This window comes from Gasterosteus aculeatus, chromosome 3, assembly GCF_964276395.1.
Source record: "Gasterosteus aculeatus chromosome 3, fGasAcu3.hap1.1, whole genome shotgun sequence".
NCBI classification, from domain to species: domain Eukaryota; kingdom Metazoa; phylum Chordata; class Actinopteri; order Perciformes; family Gasterosteidae; genus Gasterosteus; species Gasterosteus aculeatus.
This window is the reverse complement of record NC_135690.1, coordinates 2,238,992-2,257,013: the sequence shown is the minus strand read 5'-3', so window position 1 is coordinate 2,257,013 and position 18,022 is coordinate 2,238,992. Positions and strand designations below refer to the sequence as shown.

Below are 18,022 nucleotides of genomic sequence, written 5' to 3'. Positions count from 1 at the left end.
ACGTCTACAATTGCCTAGGATTGAGAATAATTCCGTAAAAAGGTGACAGCATACACTGCTTTGCTTTATGCTCCCGTTCTAATATAACCAGTAATATAATATATTGGGATTCACCGAATAGCTCAAAGCTTCATGACCTTGACAACATCTATTTGAATGACCAATCTTATTTTGTTGCCTGTTAAACCCACTTTTAATGCATGTGATTTTAATGTGAGATACATTGCATGCACAGTTTGAGGCACTTCCACATTTGTTCAAAGTGCAAGAACAAACCCAGGTCCAAAGATATTGATGAATCCTGGATTTCTGCAGTGAATTGCCCAATGGCAACACCGTCTCTGAACTGGAAAAGACCGGTTTCCAACATTATACCGTAGTATTGCGAAACAAACGGAAGTTAGATCCCCTCACTCTTCTGATTAAAAGTCCCAGTGTGCTGATGTTGCATCTTCTATCGGTGAGGTTTCAGATTGCAACAGACACTCGAGCTGTGTGCCGAGCGAGGAGGAGAATTACGGTTTGTTTCATCATTTTATATTCAATGTCTGCTAGTAGACCCATCTGAATGCTACCCTGTACCTTCAATTAAATGTGTAACTGTTTCAGTTAGATGTGTCCATTTGTGTCTGTTTGTGTGTGTGAGAGTATGGATTATGATCACTGGTGTGTCAGAGTAATATTACTGCAGGAAGCCACCAGGTGACAGTGCTGGGTAGATGCATGTTGCAACGACATCTGAACAAAAGCTTCGTGTCACACAAGTATTGTAATGTTAAATGAATGATGATTGCATCATAGCCCTTTATCTAAAATGAAATTGTATTGCACGTATAGCCACTGTGTGTGTGTGTGTGTGCGTGTGCGTGTACATGTAGTGCGTGTACGTTGAAATCCAAAGTCAGCGTGGTCCTACAATGTGGACTTTTATCCTAATTTGGTATCAGTCTGGTATCATATTACAGTAGATCATATCATATTATAGTAGATGATATCATCATTCCATTCCGCAGTATGAGTTTGCAGCTGCGCAATTGACGTCATAGAGGATGCCAGTGTCGAAAGATCTACTTCCGCCATGTAGTTTCAAAATAAAACCCCAAATGAAATTCGATCCTCTGTGCTCCCCCGCAGTCGGCTTCGGTTTATGTTCCGCTTTATTGGGACATCCACAGCACGCTACCGGCGGTGGTTTGACGCAAACTCAACGACGGAGACAGCGCTTAGTTGAGGCGAAGACACGGGGGCGGAAGAGGAGTGGTGCACCCGCCAGTGGTATCGTCGAATCTCGCCCCCCCCCCTCTCTCTCTGCTTTTACCCCCGTATTGACATGTCGCTCGGCGGGGTGGGTCTAGCCCGGCGTCTCAGTCACCCTACAATGGGCCGTGCGCGATCGGCTCCACTCGGAGAATCCTCCCGCAGCCGAAGATAGGACCGAGACATCGGACCGAGTCGGTGACGGTGGCCTGTCCGCTCTCGTCCTGCGCTTCTCGGCCCGGTGTCTGGCAGCGTGCCGCGCACGGTGCGCATTGGCGGCTGGAGTAGAACGAAGACCGAAAAAAAAAAAAAAAAAAACAGGCCCCCCCCCCCCCTTTTTTTTTTTAAAATAAATGTCGAAACTGAGTCTTTGTCAACCGCCGCGGTCGCGAGTCGCTTTCTTCCTCGTTCCGCCGAGCGCGATGGAGTGAGTGGTGCAGAAAGGGGGCCCGGCGCGCAGTTCGGTCGCGTGTGATGATAGGAGACACGATGACGCTCTTGTCTCTTCTGGGTCGGATCATGCGTTATTTTCTCCTCAGGCCGGAGACGTTGTTCCTGCTTTGCATAAGTCTGGCGCTGTGGAGCTACTTCTTCCACACGGACGAGGTGAAAACCATCGTCAAGTCCAGCCGGGACGCCGTGAAGATGGTGAAGGGGAAAGTGGCGGAGATGATGCAGAACGACCGGCTGGGAGGCCTCAGCGTCCTGGACGCGGAGTTCTCCAAAACCTGGGACTTCAAGAACAACAACGTGGCCGTGTACTCCATACAGGGCAGGCGGGATCACATGGAGGACCGCTTCGAGGTGCTCACCGACATCGCCAACAAGAGCCACCCGTCCATATTCGGGATATTCGACGGTCACGGCGGAGAGGTACATGCTGGCCGGGGGGCAGGTAGAGGTTAAACAGCCCAGTGACGTCACCGTGCGTTAGTTTGCACTCATCCACGCCTTTTTGGGTTCAGTTCAGGTGGTTTGGGGGAAATAAATCGTACAGTCTAGCTCAATGTGTTGTTTGTGGGGCATTAAACCTATTGAAATGTGCGGGCTGTTACCTGGTGTATATCATTCTGGGAGGTGGCATTATGAAGGTGAGAACACGCCTGGTTTCTATGGGAACAAAAGCCTCACACATGCCACGACTTTCCCTTTTTTTATTACATTATTCCGTGTGAACATCAGGCGGTTGACTTTGGATGCATCACAAAAACGTTTGCCCTTGGGGGTTAGTTCTGTGTGTGACGGTTTTGTCCCTTGTCCCATCCCCCCCTGTCCCCTCCCCGTGTCGCCAAGGGTCAGTGGTTTCTCATGGCTCCTTTCAGCCCAACACGCCCCAGACGCCATCTGTCACAGCGCCACCCCCCCTCCCGTGTCCCAGATGTTCCACGTCAGGTTTCACAGAAAGATGTGCTGATTTAAGAGCGATCCCCAACCCAAAGACGTTTAATGTCCACTCACACCAGAACATTCATGAATGTGTCTGATCTGCTGTAGAAAAGTTTCATTTGATCACCGAAAAATAACAGAACTCCCCGTTTGCTCGTCAAAAGATTGGCTGCATTAAATGTGGCTTTGTTGTATTCAATCAGGAAAGTCAAAAGGTGTCCTCAAAACCTCTCCGCTGCTGTCCCATTAACGCATACTTGTCTTTCCGGTCTGTCTGGACATCTTGTACTCCTCCCTCATTTTTTTGGCTCTTTCATCCGCTGAGTGTCCTTCCCTTTTAGTTGCCTTAATGTGCAGGTCTGTATTCGTTTGTCCAAATCTTTTATACTTCCTGTTTCAGTAGTTGCTAAAAACTAAGCTCAAACTGTAAATGCAGATAGTAATATAATGAGTCCAAAGTTGAGGGAAAAGCTGCGTTCATCTTGTGGGAGAAAAATCTCACAACATGTGCGGGTGTCCACACACATGCACACTTGCTGTGCATTTTTCATGTAGTTTGTAAAAACACATGTGTTAAAAACAAACACGCAGTCGCGCGAAAATCGATGGTATTAAAAGTGACGCTGGCAAACCAAATACGGGCCGATGCAACAGGCTGTCTCTGGCAGTGCCAGTGTGTTTTGGCTCTGAAGAAATGAAGGAAATTTCTCAAATCACTTTTCTAGTTTATCAAGGTGGCGAGTTATGACGAGCTGCTGCCCGTCCTTTAAAAAACACACACCGACCAACTGCTGATCTTTTGAATAGTTTAAAACTTTAAAGGCTTTCACTGATACGTAATGCCCAGTAATGGACATTCTCTCATTATATCCTCAGAGAATGAAATATTTGAGTGATTTCTAAAGTCTGTAACTGCAGCCCTCGGTTTCTTTTAACTGTTCACGAGGAATGGGAATTGATTTTGTGGCACACTGAGCCTCTCTCTCTCTCTCTCTCTGCTGAATGAATGAGTTCATTTGTCCAGCAGAGGGGTTTAGGCAAGGCAAGGCAATTTTATTTGTATAACACTTTTCATACACAAGGCAGACTCAAAGTGCTTCACATTATAACATTTCATACAATAAAGTGAAATAAAATGCAGGAATTAAAAGACAATTAAAATCAGCAAATAAAATTCTCTCCATGTGTAAATCTGAATCCATAATAACCCCCAGTTTTCTGGCTTTATTTGATGTTTTCAGGGACAGAGAGTGAAGGTGTTGGTTACTTTAAACCTTTCTTTTTTAGCACCAAATACAATGATCTCAGTTTTGTCTTCATTTAGTTGTAGGAAATTTTGACACATCCAGTGTTTGATTTGCTCGATGCACTGGCACAGAAGATCTATGGGGCGATAGTCGTTTGGTGATAGCGCTGCATAGATTTGGGTGTCATCAGCGTAGCAATGGTGGTCAATTTTATTTCTTTGCATGATTTGTCCTAGTGGGAGCATGTAGATGTTGAATAAAGTCGGCCCTAAGATCGAACCTTGGGGGACTCCACACGTTACGTCGGTTGTTTCTGATACAAAGTCACCAATGGAAACAAAATAGTTCCTGTCTTGTAGATATGACCTGAACCAGCTTAAGACTGTGCCTGAGAGCCCCACCCAGTTTTCCAACCTGTCCAAAAGTATTGAGTTGGGCAGTCCCCCCCCGTTTAGAACCAGTTACATTCCCGTCCTCACTGGAAAAACCTAAATGACGTCCAGGCGCTGTCCCCTTGCTGTGGTCGACTCCCGAAGCCATTTCATGAATGACAGACCTTTCCAGTTCTGTGCTTTTCCGTTTTCGCTGCAATGGAATCAAATGTGGAGTTTTAAATAAATCCTCTTGCACCACATGATTTTTGGCTGCCTTTTGACGGATTAATCGGCATCATATTTATCAGCTTGATTTAACACCGTTGAAATAATGGAAATCAAAAACAAATGAAGAAGCAGATGACTATGCGGAGGGGTGGGTTGCTCGGGGGGGCGGAGAAGTTATTCAATTATTCACACAATGTAATTTATTCCAGTGTGAAGAATAATGATTAGTGGAGCTTTAAGCTTTACGCGGAACACTGGCTGAACACTCCTGTATGAGTTCAGGCATAAAGTAAATATTTCTCAACCTTTTTCCTAACCTAAGATAATCAAATCCAAAACAGCTTGGGCTTCTTCCCTTTTCTAACCATTGCCGTTTCGTCCCCTCCCTCCTGACCCCACCCCCCCTCCCCTCCTTCTTTCCCAGGCTGCTGCTGACTATGTGAAAGCTCACCTGCCAGAATCCCTGAAGCAGCAGCTGCAGGCCTTTGAGAGAGAGAAGAGAGAGAGCGCCCTCTCCTACGGCAGCATCCTCGAGCAGCGCATCCTGACTGTGGATCGCGAGATACTGGACAAGCTCTCTGCCAACCACGATGAAGCAGGTCAGGAGGTCCGGAGGAGAGTAGTTGAAAGTGAACGTGTGTGTGTGTGTGTGTGTGTGTGTGTGTGTGTGACAGTTTACGGGTCAACAGAGAACAGGAAGAAAGCAGAGCAACACGCACAGACCTCTGTACTTCAGCTTCATGGTATTTCTTTTCAGATATTGCTAATGTCTCCCGTCCTGATGAACTGCTCCATGAAGGGCTCGCCCTACTTTTAAATCTGATATCCCGCCGCAGTAGAAATAACCCCATGTTTCAGTCACGACCATATGACCACAAAACACCATTCACAATATCTTGACTCTTGACTCTCTCTAAGTATTATGTCCCGATTGAATGCATACTGCATGCAACAACACTTTATAAAGGCTGTATGTAGTGAAATGAGAAAAAAGAGAATGAAATATGGCTTTTTTTGTAGAGCTCCATCTGTGATTTTAAACCACAGCGATTTTCTACTAACATCCAACCACTTTTACATAAAGTCTGCACACACGCAGTGCTGCATTACTGTAGTTTATACCCTTCAGAGCTGTATTGATCAGTTGATTTTATTTGATACATATACTCCAATGAACTTTTGTTTTTGCCTCATCAACTTATCTAACTATTGCATTTTGCAGCATTTCTCTAATACATATTTTTCCTCCATTCATTTGTAGATCACAACTTTTTAAGGTCAAACATTTGCTCATGCCTTTAGCCTTCAGGGATCAGGTGGTCTAATCTTTACAAAGCACTGTATTTATTCTAGACTGTAATTTTAATGAAAATATAGTAGTGGTAGATATTATCATACCAGAGATCTCTTGACATTTACAGATATATCTAATGACGTTTTTGCCCGAAAATGTTGTCAGACCGATTATTATCTAATGTCACATAAACCAAATATTACCTCTGCTTTCCTTATTTGCTTTGAACAGCAAACAAGAAATAATGAATAGTACAGGAAATCTGGCACAAAGTGTATTTATCCATATTTGGTTTGTTTTCACTTGCAAAAAGCAGTGTAATTGCAAAAGATGTGTAAAACCATTTAATGCAACGTTTTAGCTTCTCAAACTTCTCTTACTCCTACTGTTTGAAATACAAATGCAACCAGATTTCCTTCCGAGTCGTTGGAACATGGGTCCTCTCTGGACCGTCTCCTCTTATTTTGGCTCATCCCGTCCCCCCACGCAGGAACGACGTGCCTCGTCGCCCTGCTGTCAGACAGAGAACTGATTGTGGCCAACGTTGGAGACTCTCGCGGCGTGTTGTGTGACAAAGACGGCAACGCCGTCGCACTGTCACACGACCACAAGCCGTACCAGCTGAAGGAGCGCAAGAGGATCAAGAGGGCAGGTAGGGACATAAAAACACCTACTGACTGCACCTGCACTGCATGTAAGGCCTGTTGATGCCATCTGCTGGTCTATTGTTAAAATATACGCCCTGCTGTGTGATTAAAAGATTTTCATGAGCAATCTCGTTTACCAAGGACATGTGCTTCAACGTTTTTTTTTTTTTCTCTTCACTTCCAGGAGGTTTCATCAGTTTTAACGGGTCCTGGAGAGTCCAGGGGATCCTGGCTATGTCTCGCTCTCTGGGGGACTACCCACTTAAAAACCTCAACGTAGTCATCCCCGACCCCGATATCATGACCTTTGACATGGACAAGCTGCAGCCGGAGTTCATGATCCTGGCATCAGATGGCCTGTGGGACGCTTTCAGCAACGAGGAGGCCGTTCGGTTCGTCCGCGAGCGTCTGGACGAGCCTCACTTCGGCGCCAAGAGCATCGTCCTGCAGTCCTTCTACCGCGGCTGCCCCGACAACATCACCGTCATGGTGGTGAAGTTCAAAAGTGGAGCTGGGGGGAGCAGTAAGGCGGGGGAGTAGGTCAGGGTAAAGATTGGGGAGGATGAATGACCTTCCACATATTTTGAGTGGAGAAGCGGGTGTGATGTGAGGCGTGACGACTGGAGGAAGTTTAAGTTTGGACACTGGGAACCAAACGCACGTGTGGACACACGCATAAAAATAACAAGGCAATGTTTGACTTTGCGTGTATGGTGGTTTTGGATTGACACAAGGGCATTAACACAATACACACTTCTCTTAACCATCTGTTCAATTAATGATAAATGCATCAAATTGTATAAAACAGTGGAGATAGACGGCAGTCTCTTTCTCTTTACCAGCACACATTAGACTGTGATTGAATGACTATAGTTTGCTGCACATGCATATATATGGTGAAGCATCCTCAAAGAAGGCTTCAACTAGTGCCTACCTAAGAAATACTCTGCAACCAGGAAGCTACTAACAAGCATTGGCGATTACCCCTCCCTGCTTGCTGCATTTTGATGATGCTCTTGATTAATGTATGCGTCTGTCACATGGCCTGGAAAATGTCGTCAAATACAAAAAGACAGCGAAATCTATACTGTTTTTTTTTGTTTTTTTTTTAACTTGAAGTGATGCTGCGCCTAAAATCTAACTCTTCAGGGTCAAATACTCACCACCTGCAGAACGGAGAGTAGCTCTTAGTTTCATCCTCCGGCTGCATTCAGCTTCAAACAGGATTTTGACCAATCACAGGTCCCGCTACTTCTCCCTGGGTTTGATTTGGTTAAACATTCATGGTGCTTGCAAATCTATTACAATGAACTGTGTTTACGTTAAAACCGAAATGGGAATTGTAAATGTTTGAGCAGGAGACCTGAGCAATTAGGATAGTAAATGACATAAAAGCTATTATTAGTAATGTCATTCCATTTAGTAATAATCATGTGAGTAAACAGAATTAGTAATACACATTTTTACTTAGCATTTTTAAGGGACTTTAATGTAGATTTGAAAAATCAATTTATACCTGTAACAACTTTCTTAAATGTATTAATTGTTTATATTTGGACAAAGACAAAATGAATCCATGTGTGTAAGTGAGGAAGTGTTTGCGGTGGCCAACCGGTAAACTGAAATAGGAAGTTGAACCAATGAAGGAGTCGAGGGTAGTTGATGCCGCTTTCGTCATTGAAGGCTGTAAAAATGCAAAACATTTTACTTCCGCTTTTCACTTGCAGACTGTTAATGATTCCCAGAAGAGAGATTCTTGGTGGAGTATTACTTCAACGCATGCAAACAGACACAGAATTATTAGGAACGATGAATTATCAGCCAATGTGAATTCTGTCCATCCTCAGAAATGCAAGAGCGTTACGTCTGTAGAACTGGATATAGTACCTCACCATCACCTATTGGTTATTCACTTTTATGGAGCTAAAGTGTTCCACTAAAGTTGTTTTAGACCATCTGTATCAGCATGTTCTTCCGCTTAGTTCATGAACAATGTTAACAGGGACACCGGTGCCTGCTTTTGACCTGGGAAGCGCACGAAACGTGAGGTGCATGCCCCCCCCCCCCGACTCCCTGCAATCACACACACGCCTCAGAAAAGGACTAAAAGCGGACACATTGTGAACTGTGCAAGCGGAATGCGACTAACTTATGATATGCTCCTGCAGCAATACAACAGCAACCTGTGAAACTTTTATTTGATGTGGTTCCATGTTGAAATGCGTTGCACCACAGTTTGTTCAATGACCTTTGCGTTAAGTTGAAAGGCGCCTTTATTATTTAGCAGTTTACCGAATGCCTTATTTATTTGTTAAGTGTTTGGGTCTGTCGGTTAAATTTTTCCAAATCAGTATGATATCTAATATATTGTTCACTTTATGTAAATTACCACTCACTTTTTTTTTTTAAGAGGCAGTTCATACCTGTTGAACTGATGCTGTATGTAAAAAGAAAATTCAGCGTGAGAAAAATCTGTATGTAAACTATCAGTAATAAACTAACTCTTTGATGTTGAATGCATTTTCATTCGTATTCTAGCATTACATTAATTCCATGACCTGTGCAGAACACTTCATCTCCCACAAAACAACTGTTTTATTTCAGTTTCATTTAATTGCTTTCACAACTTTATCATACAAATGTTTTATTGAGCGTCAGTTCAAGCAGCTGTTTCACGGGCACAACCGAGATAATGACTAATATTTTGTATCATCGCTGCAGGAATTAGAAGAAATTGTGTCCTTGTGACACTAACTTCCTCCACGTTAGCCCAATAATGAGGTGGTGAGAACAGGGAGAAAACACATGACGTCTGCTGCGTGTTTCCTGGATGCGTTTTAGTGGGACCACAAATAGCTTCCCATACAGACCGTGACTGTGCGCCTTGGCGTGCAACCCGACCCCCCCCCCACCCCGTGCGCCCCTTCCGGAGAGGCCCAGACAGCTCGTAAACACTCGATGATGCCAGTTCAGTGATGGTCTTCACCAACTGGACACACTCAGAATAGCTCGGCCGTGGACTGATCCAAATACCAAAGACCCGTGTTGTAACATCCAGGCGTCTATCTCATAAAGTCCAGTGCGTCACGCTTAACGGGAACCCGTCGCCATATTCTATAAAGGGCCACAGGTGCGCACGGGAAAACGAGAAAGAAAAGTCGCCAGAACAAACTCCACAGACACAAGCAGGAATTACACTATTCTGCTTGATTATTTAGTGGTAGAAGTCACAGCATGGGACAGCAAGGCTCCAAACCCGCCGTTGACGCGCGGGTGATCTTTCAGCGCGCCGGTGCATCGGACGCGTGCGAGAGAGACGAACGCTGTTCTCCGGCCTCCGTGGTCCGCATTCAGAAGAAGGTGACCAATCTCCACTCTTCCCCGGGGGCGCTGAGCCGGACCCAGGGCCGCTGTGACACCGGGGGTGGGCTGGTGTACGTGATGGACAACCCAACCGGGGGCGTGTGGGTGAAGCCGGGAGAGAAATGGACAAGAACTTGATACTATACAAAAATAACCCCCCCTCCCATTCTGGTGAAATGCAGACGCGTTGATGGATGGAATCAAGCGAAAGCGCCCAAAATGCTTTGGACGCGCGCTCCTTGCGTCTTCTGAGCAGCCGGATGCCGCTGGTTTTTGGGTTCCCTCGCCAAAGCGCTCCACGGAGTCAAAGCGGATTTAAGTCGTCCACGCGACGTGGTTGAGTTGGCTGGACTGATCACCGTGATGTGTTGATTTAGTCTGTATAGACGTTGCATTCGGTGTCAGATCACACGAGATCTGAAGAGTGTCGTGCACACTGAGGAAACGTGTTCGCGTTGGAAACAGTGTGATTGTCTTTAAACTGTAATGTGATTCAGATCAAATGAAAGAAGGGAGTCCGGGTTAAGTGACAGTTGGATACGTGTTTTGTGGTGACATCTATCATCCACCACTCTGTTGTTTAAACGGACCTTTGTTGTCACATTGCACTTGTGCCAAGGTGAAAAATTCCAATAACTGACCAAGCTTTATTTATTTTTCCTTTCTTTTGTATTTGACCCCTGATTTTAAAGTCATCAATGTTGATGGTGGTTTTAATGTGATGGACTTGAGGTCAATGTCGCAATGTGAGATAGGACTTGATGTCTGGTCAGAATATATCTCTCTCTCTGCATATTGCCAAATGGGTTGACGTCTGCTTTTGTTTTTGAGAAGACTTTCATGGGGAAAGTGGGTTGGAATGCACTTTACAATTCCCATGTCAAGGGGATGTCCGGGTTGGGATGTTATGACATGTGGGACACAATGAAAAGATTCAACGACAAAACAAAACATTATTGTTTTATTTATTTTATTTGAAGTCTACTGGTTCAGTTAGAAAACTGCTTTTTTTTCTCTGGCCGGTGGATAGTGTTGTTGTTTATCCATTGAAGTGAGATAGTTCCATAACTGTCAAAATGTGATTTCAGTCATTTCATAAGTTGCACCATAAACAAAAACAAAAAAAAACCCCACATGACTCCTTGTTGTTTTTTTTAATTCAGAGACTCTTTAAAGTGGATTTCATTCTCAGGAGTAAAGAATTAAATTAAAGAGTTAGTAAATATAACCTCTTAACCTTTATTAATGACACCATTCGCACGTTGTCATTGAATAAAACGCAAATGGAAAATATTGATTTAACGGATGCGACTATAGTTTGCACAACTCCACCCATTGACGGTGTGTAAACAAGGGACATCCTCTGGTCGGTACACACTTTGCACCCTGATGCGGCACCTTATCGGACTGTTAGCCAGCGTGGAGTTAATGGCTCATCCATTAAACTCCGGGCAACGCACAGAGCAAACACTGCGTCAAAAGTGGATGACAGGCCTGTCCCACTCGAGTTGACTGTTTATAACTCCACTTGGCCATGGGACTTCAAGGGTCCAAACAACCAGAAGCCCATGTCCTGCTCCTGGGCCTGGACGACGCCGGGAAATCGACTCTCCTGTACAAATTGAAGCACAACGCGTGCGTCAGCACCGTTCCAACCATTGGCTTCAACGTGGAAATGCTCGAGGCGAGGAGGACCAGAAAGAACTTAACCCTGTGGGACGTCGGCGGCCAGAGGAAAATGCGCCGGCACTGGCCCAGTTTCTACCAGGACGTGGCGGCCGTCGTGTTCGTTGTGGACAGCGCGGGCACGGAGCGTTTGGAGGAGGCGCGCAGAGAGCTGGAGAACACCCTGAGGAGCGAGCACCTGCGGGGGCGACCGCTGGTTGTCCTCGCCAACAAACAGGACGTGAACGGCGCTCGGTCCGTCACCGAGATCAAGGATATGTTCGACCTGAAGAAGATCTGCTCGGATCGGGATTGGTTCATTCAGCCTTGTTCCGCATCGACGGGATTTGGGGTCGAAGAAGCCTTCAGACGAGTGGTACAAATGGTCAAATAAATAAAAAAAAAAGAAAGAAATATATTTCCGAAACGAGTCATTTTGAAATAATTCTGAATTTTCAAATCGCTTTACCAATTACCTTAACCCTCTTACCAACAGTAAAACATAATGCTCAGATATTTTAGTCAAATAACTTATTTAATGCAGTCACACACAGAATCCTGTCGGAACAACAGAATCTTACAAGCTGCTTGGGTGAAAACACTGATACTTCCTGTGACATGTAATCGATACCACAGGAAACACAAGACAACGCGCAGTCTATTAACGTGCATTAGAACCAGTCCCACTAACACATCATGAGCTTTTTTACAATTATGCAGCCTATCTTCAATTACTAAGCAGAATTATATTTTGTCACTGGGGATTTATATTAAACTCCTGGTTCAGGAGTCATTGATACATAAAGATCCACCAAACAAATACGTGTATATTCTATTAACGGCAGCAGTTAGAAGAGAAAACCACACCTGGTGGTGTATATAATATAGAAGTGTGTACTTATCCATTCGTTTATTAATAGATGTTTATAAACTGTTCAAGTTTTTCTCCCAAGAAAATCCATGATGAAATTAAAAAGATAAAACATTTTTTTTTTTAGGACATGGCAACCCCAAGGTTATTCTTGATTGTTTTATTACTGATTGCTAAAACATTACAATACCTTTACTTTTAGCAAAGCCACCAATAAAGTGTGCCCTTTTAGAAAAAGAACCACTCTTGCGCATTCGTCGGCACAATCTTTAGCTGGTACAGGGCGCATGGACATGTCCACAGGGTCGAAGCTGCTGCAGGGGAAATAGTCGACAACGTCCAGGGCGTTTTGGGTGGGATGCTTCGGAAATTCCCGTTGCAATATATTCTCAAATATCGAATAAAAGTGGAAATCGTTGTGTATCAAACGGACGTCCTTGTCATGCATATCGCCTGTCCCGCGTTGGACCCCGGCCCGCCGCTCCCATTGCACACGGTTTCTTCATATGTCGGCAGGCGTTTGCATTCCTCGTACGAGGGCAGCTGAGACGCGGGCGCCGGATCCAGCGAGCAACTCGGCGCGCCGCTCTCCATGAGCGGCTCCTGTGATGTGGTGACAGCGGGGTGTCCGCCGTGGGGAGGGGTGAGCTGCCGGGACCTGGAACACAACATCCGCTGCACAAAGTATCCCGCGGCGAAGAGAAGCAGCATAAGCAGCACCCCAGAAAGTTTCCGGGTGACCATGGCGATGTTGTAGTAAGTGGTGTCCATGAACTGCTTGCAACAGGTGACGGCATGGGTGTTGTTCCCCTGCGCGCAGCAGACCTGGTAATCATGACAAAGGTCCTGTCCGCATCTTCGGATGGCGCAAACAACCTTCCGAACAAGAAAGCAAAGTGCCAAAACGGACAGTGCTTGGTATTTGTAGAAAAGCATCCTGCTCAAATGGGAGGAATTTGATTGAACCTCGACGGCAGAGCTTTGGGAGGGAAAGTGCTGCCGAGATGATTCACTTAAAGCACTGAAGGATGCGTCGGCTGAAACGCTGACGCAGAGCCGTCATCGACACAACGCATATTGCCACCGAGGTCCGAAAAACACTGGAGGAAAAATAAAGCTAAACTATTCACCCATTGAATATTGAACACTCATACTGTATTTTGGTCTAAGCCCTTTCTGCAACATGAATATATACGTTGGACATCAAGTCCTAAGTGTTCAAGGAGCCTTTTATTTATCATGCACTTAGCGGTTATCGATGCCGTCCGGCAAATCGTAAAACAGACTCTCCGAATGGCTTAATCACTGGATACAAGTAAACAGGCGCCCAGGCCATCGACCAGTCAGAAGCACTAAACAATAACCCGAAGATTAATATAGGGTATACAGATGACCCGGTTCATATTTCAGCACCAGGGACAACGCTCGACACGCCCATTGACTGGAACAATGGAGGGGCGATGCCCGAGGCGCAGCCAACCCCAATTTAAAGGCTTTGGATGTCCACAGCGCCAATAAGTACCACATTAAATATTCATACTAGTGTACATTAAGGGGTCAAGCCAGGTCTTTCCTTAAGGCAAAAGCGGCTTCTATTCCAAGTGCAAAACACTGCTTCTGTAAAACTGCAGAAGGGACACTAGTGAAAATAGCACCCCTCCCTTCTCAGAAAATAAGTGTTGGGTGGAAACAAAAAAATCCTAGATGTGGCAAACACAAAGCGTTATACATTGCAGGAACCCTCACAATGAGCAATCAATAATGTGACTACACGACTGGGCTGCGGGTAATAATGGAGGAAAGTGCTCCATATTAGCAGGTCTGCTCGAATCAGAATAGAAGTTCGGTTACATGGATTTCTGCATTATATTGCATGATGTGTGCATTTGTGTTAAAATACAAAACTACACAATGCAATGCTTTTGACAACGTCCGTGGTTTGGGCCTAATGACTTTGAGTGCATACAAACCAATGCTAATTTAATAGTTTGCTGAAGGGATATCAAGTTCTTGGAAATAACTGAAGTCTGCTGGATTTAGTAAATATCAGATTACCAATTGCAATAATTATAATGAGTGCGTGTTGTAGAGCAGGTGAAAAACAAAACACAAGTTAATGTAAAACATTTATTGGGGAATATCTGCCTTAAATTTCAGGGAAGGCAGCTTTTCAGATATTAATCTCCACATTCACCTGGGCTCTGATAAGTTTTTTCCCCATACACGGCAGCGATGACAAACGTCAGTCTCCGTGTATCTCGAGTCCCAGTTCTTTGTGGAAGTACCGTTTTACAATCTGGTGGTCTTGTCAGGCACTACAGTAATGGGTCCAAACTGGACACTTCGCTCTGTAACACAAAGGAGAATGTTAAAAGATCTCATTCAGCATTAAAAAAGTTAAATTAATTTGACATCAACAAATGGGAATACCCAAATAGTCAGACTCTACATTAAACGCAGCTATAGTTTAGAGCAAATTTAATGCTGTATAAAAAAAAAGTTAAAACGGTTTGGGCCTTAAATTTAATAAGACATGTTAATAAAAACTATTAATCCAGTGAAAGTTCCATCTGCTGCACTCACCCCTTCTCTTCAGCCCAGAAGGGGATGGCTGGGGTTCAAGTTGTTGGCTCTGCAGCATTCCTGGCCGAAAACGGAAATAATTGGCAGAGCGTTGTTCAGATCTTTCCTCTGGGGAAGCGTTTGTGGGCAGTGCTTGGGTGCCGATTGTGTTTTTGAGATTTTCCGTGGGCAGAGGATCTTCCAGCCAATGCGAAGCGCAGCTTCTACATGCCTGGTCGTTGCCATCAACTGATCTCCATCTGAATAAGAGGGTGGGGTTCACAATGAAGAGAAATAAATTCTGCGAATTCAGCGAGGTCATTCGTAGCAGGTTTTATATAAACAAGAAAACGTACGGTGGCCCCGAAGTGCAAAACACAATGGCAAATAGGAAAACAGAACCAAATTAACTTCTTACGGCAAGGGTAGGGCCTTATAGCAGATAGCAGAGGACGGACCCGTCTGATTGGACAGACTGACGGTCTTTTAACAGGAAATGATAGAGGGCTCTCAAGTGTTACGCATTGAGCGAGAGTCACGCATTTCGGTCTCTTGTCACGCACTCCCGCCACACATCAATTCCTCACGCCAAGGAATCGGACTCCGGTCCCCGAACAGTGTCGGCCGTAGCATCAAAAGACACAGTCTGTCCAATCAGAAGGGTCCGTCCTCTGCTAGAAGGCCCTACTCTTTAAGTTAATTTTGTTGTGCGTTCCTATTTGGGGTTGTTTTTTGCACTTAATGGCCACCGTAGAAACTGTTTCAGATACCATGGCATTCAAAAGAGGCACACGCTTAATCCCCATTTTGGGACAATATGACACGACTCCTTGGTATAATACCTGTTCTCAATTATCGAGCAAGCCCGGTTTTGAGAGTCGACAGATGACTCAACAGGAACAGCCTTCAGGTAGCAGGTTATGTAGATCTGTGGGAAGGTTTAATAGGAAACATGAGCACACGCGCCATTAAGAATAAACCAATGCTTTTATTACGCTTGATAAAAAGCTATATTTGTCTGGAAGCCTTCAAAATTAAAAAACCAACTTGATTGTTTGACTCGTGGTAGAATCTGAAAGCCTCAAGCTGGAACCTCAGCTTGTGATCGTCAACCCTTGGTAGGAAATGAGAGCTGGAGTTTGTCAGGAGTGTATCAGCAAGACATCTGTTGATTAGCAAAAAAGGCAGTAAACGTTGAAAATGAGGATGATTGACAAACAATTGTCGGTGGCGGAGTTTAGGACTTGGTTGTGGAGCTCACCCATAATTCTCAATAAAGTCATATCTTAATGCAGCCTGGGAATCTGGAGTTGCTGTGGCGACACAGTTGTCAACATAGACTCGCAGGGAAACGTGATTACCAATGAAGACAGAAATTTCAAAATGAATAGGGTCCCCCAGGAAGAAAGAAAAAGATCCCCTCTGAAACTGCCAATCATCTGTAAAAATTAAAACAAAAATCCAAAATCAGTAACATTTTTGAAAACTGTTTAAAACATGCAACTTCCATCAAAGCATGAAAATAAACTCAAAACTATTCAGCATAGAAAGTAAGCACAATCAAAAAATAAAATCCTTTCAATACCACTCATGACCAGCAGATTGAAGGCTATATGGTCCTCTGCAGAGACACTTGAGACAGATGGAATCCAGGTGGGATGCAGGGAAAGGGCAGCAACCGCATACCTCCTGAGGAGAGACAGCCTGTTGGAGCAGCTGGTTCCAACAGTACTCAACAGACCACCATCAAGATATGCAGGACTTACTTTTCATAATGGCATTGAACAGGAATAGTTGCTGCAGCCAGTCTAAGCAGACCAGCAGCTGAAGGTTCAGGCGAGTAGACCAGAACATTCGAATAGATGATCTTCTCTTTTGTCGACTGAAAAAGGAACCACGTTACGCTTTCAGAATGCATCAACCCACAGAATACAGAATTTTATTCTCAACACCGCAGAAAACTTGACTCTCGACAAGCTCAGTTGCACCTGCATTATCATAAAGAAACACTTACAGAGAGTCTGGCGCCACAATTTCTCAGGGAGGCCTGGATGGTGAACTCCGCCTCGCCCGATGGGACCGCTCCGCATGCGCTGCCCTCACCCATCGAGTCCGACCCAAGGCGCAGGTGCCTGCCGTCCACCCGGATGCCCATGTCGAACATGTCGGCTTGCACCACGACCCGCATGGAGTTGGGGTGGCAGTTGACCACGACGGGTCGAGGCCGCGCGCTCTGCTGCGGTGGGCTCGCGGCGGGCAGCGGAGGCTGCATGTACCGACTCCCTCTCAGGGCGGCCGGTGAGTTGGTTTGGGCGCGCGGGCCTTGGCTGGACCGGCCGTCTGTCAGCGAAGAAAGCGAGAGAAGGACGGTGAGCCACCAATGGGGGAAGTTGCAGTCCATTGTTGCCCTCGGACACGTCTGGAAGCCGTCGTCGTCCTGCGAAGCTGTGAGAATTTCCCCGCAGCTTTAAAGTGGTTAATTAACCTCCAGCACACCTGTCGACGGCGCCTGTTCTGATCACCGTCCGGTCTCACTGCGCATGTCTTTAAGTAATCAACGCACGTGTGTCACAATCGAAGCGTTAAGCATTTTTGGTTCACGTAAGTCATTCTAGGTAACAAGTGAATTTGTACGCATTTTAGTTGCATGATCCTTTAAGTGATGCCATGAGATATTTATTTCACCAGGTGGCACTAAAACGACAATAATTTGTCATTCTTTCGACAGGGTGTGAATGGGTGTCACTACATTAAATGGAGTAGATCATTTTAGCTGTAAAACGTGTTCTCAGTTTTTCCCAAAGAAAGGCAAATAGTACAATGCAACAGATTGTATAGCATCACATGCATTCAGATGTTCTGTCTCGGTGGTTTTTATGCTGACCCACATGTTCTCACACTTTTTGAACGTCATAGGTCTTTCAAACTACAACTCTAAACTTGACCTTATTGTAAAGATACATCTTAAGTTTCTCCTGAATTAAAATATGAATGCTATTAATAAACCCCTAAAAAACACAGACTTTCACATCCTTCTGAGGATTAAAGGGCTTTTTAAAATGTTTCCATCAACATTAACAACTTGTATCAATTAGAGCATATGCCTGTAAATCATACCCCATGTTAGA

The 18,022-nt window shown here is 44.9% G+C and overlaps 3 protein-coding genes across 3 annotated transcripts; 2 read left to right on the top strand and 1 right to left on the bottom strand.

The window, feature by feature from the left end:
- Window positions 1–107: 107 nt before the first annotated feature.
- ppm1la (protein phosphatase, Mg2+/Mn2+ dependent, 1La) lies at window positions 108–8,949 on the top strand. The gene is made up of 4 exons (XM_078098649.1): window positions 108–2,130; window positions 4,917–5,091; window positions 6,277–6,438; window positions 6,618–8,949. Exons 1-4 carry the CDS (start codon window positions 1,732–1,734, stop codon window positions 6,971–6,973), a joined length of 1,092 nt encoding a protein of 363 aa, XP_077954775.1. The 5' UTR covers window positions 108–1,731; the 3' UTR covers window positions 6,974–8,949.
- Window positions 8,950–9,039: 90 nt separating this feature from the next.
- Window positions 9,040–11,875, top strand: arl14 (ADP-ribosylation factor-like 14). Its single transcript, XM_078098651.1, has one exon. It carries the CDS (start codon window positions 11,331–11,333, stop codon window positions 11,853–11,855), a length of 525 nt encoding a protein of 174 aa, XP_077954777.1. The 5' UTR covers window positions 9,040–11,330; the 3' UTR covers window positions 11,856–11,875.
- Window positions 11,876–14,442: 2,567 nt separating this feature from the next.
- LOC120815636 (zona pellucida sperm-binding protein 3) lies at window positions 14,443–18,012 on the bottom strand. Its single transcript, XM_040170456.2, has 8 exons — window positions 16,909–18,012; window positions 16,661–16,776; window positions 16,480–16,583; window positions 16,156–16,333; window positions 15,942–16,059; window positions 15,737–15,822; window positions 14,916–15,154; window positions 14,443–14,680 (listed from the first exon to the last, which is right to left on the bottom strand). The coding sequence occupies exons 1-8, from the start codon at window positions 17,293–17,295 to the stop codon at window positions 14,622–14,624; spliced, it is 1,287 nt and encodes a 428-aa protein (XP_040026390.2). The 5' UTR covers window positions 17,296–18,012; the 3' UTR covers window positions 14,443–14,621.
- Between the last annotated feature and the right edge of the window lie 10 nt (window positions 18,013–18,022).

Bases quoted from the DNA above. Each gene is read 5' to 3' on its own strand.
- ppm1la (XM_078098649.1), top strand. From the start codon at position 1,732: ATGATAGGAGACACGATGACGCTCTTGTCTCTTCTGGGTCGGATCATG. The intron at 5,092-6,276 runs GTCAGGAGGTCC...CCCCCCACGCAG, and splicing joins TGCCAACCACGATGAAGCAG to GAACGACGTGCCTCGTCGCC. The intron at 6,439-6,617 runs GTAGGGACATAA...CTTCACTTCCAG, and splicing joins CAAGAGGATCAAGAGGGCAG to GAGGTTTCATCAGTTTTAAC.
- arl14 (XM_078098651.1), top strand. From the start codon at position 11,331: ATGGGACTTCAAGGGTCCAAACAACCAGAAGCCCATGTCCTGCTCCTG.
- LOC120815636 (XM_040170456.2), bottom strand. From the start codon at position 17,295: ATGGACTGCAACTTCCCCCATTGGTGGCTCACCGTCCTTCTCTCGCTT. The intron at 16,584-16,660 runs GTAAGTCCTGCA...GTCTCTCCTCAG, and splicing joins GTTCAATGCCATTATGAAAA to GAGGTATGCGGTTGCTGCCC. The intron at 16,334-16,479 runs GTATTGAAAGGA...TAATTTTTACAG, and splicing joins CAATCTGCTGGTCATGAGTG to ATGATTGGCAGTTTCAGAGG.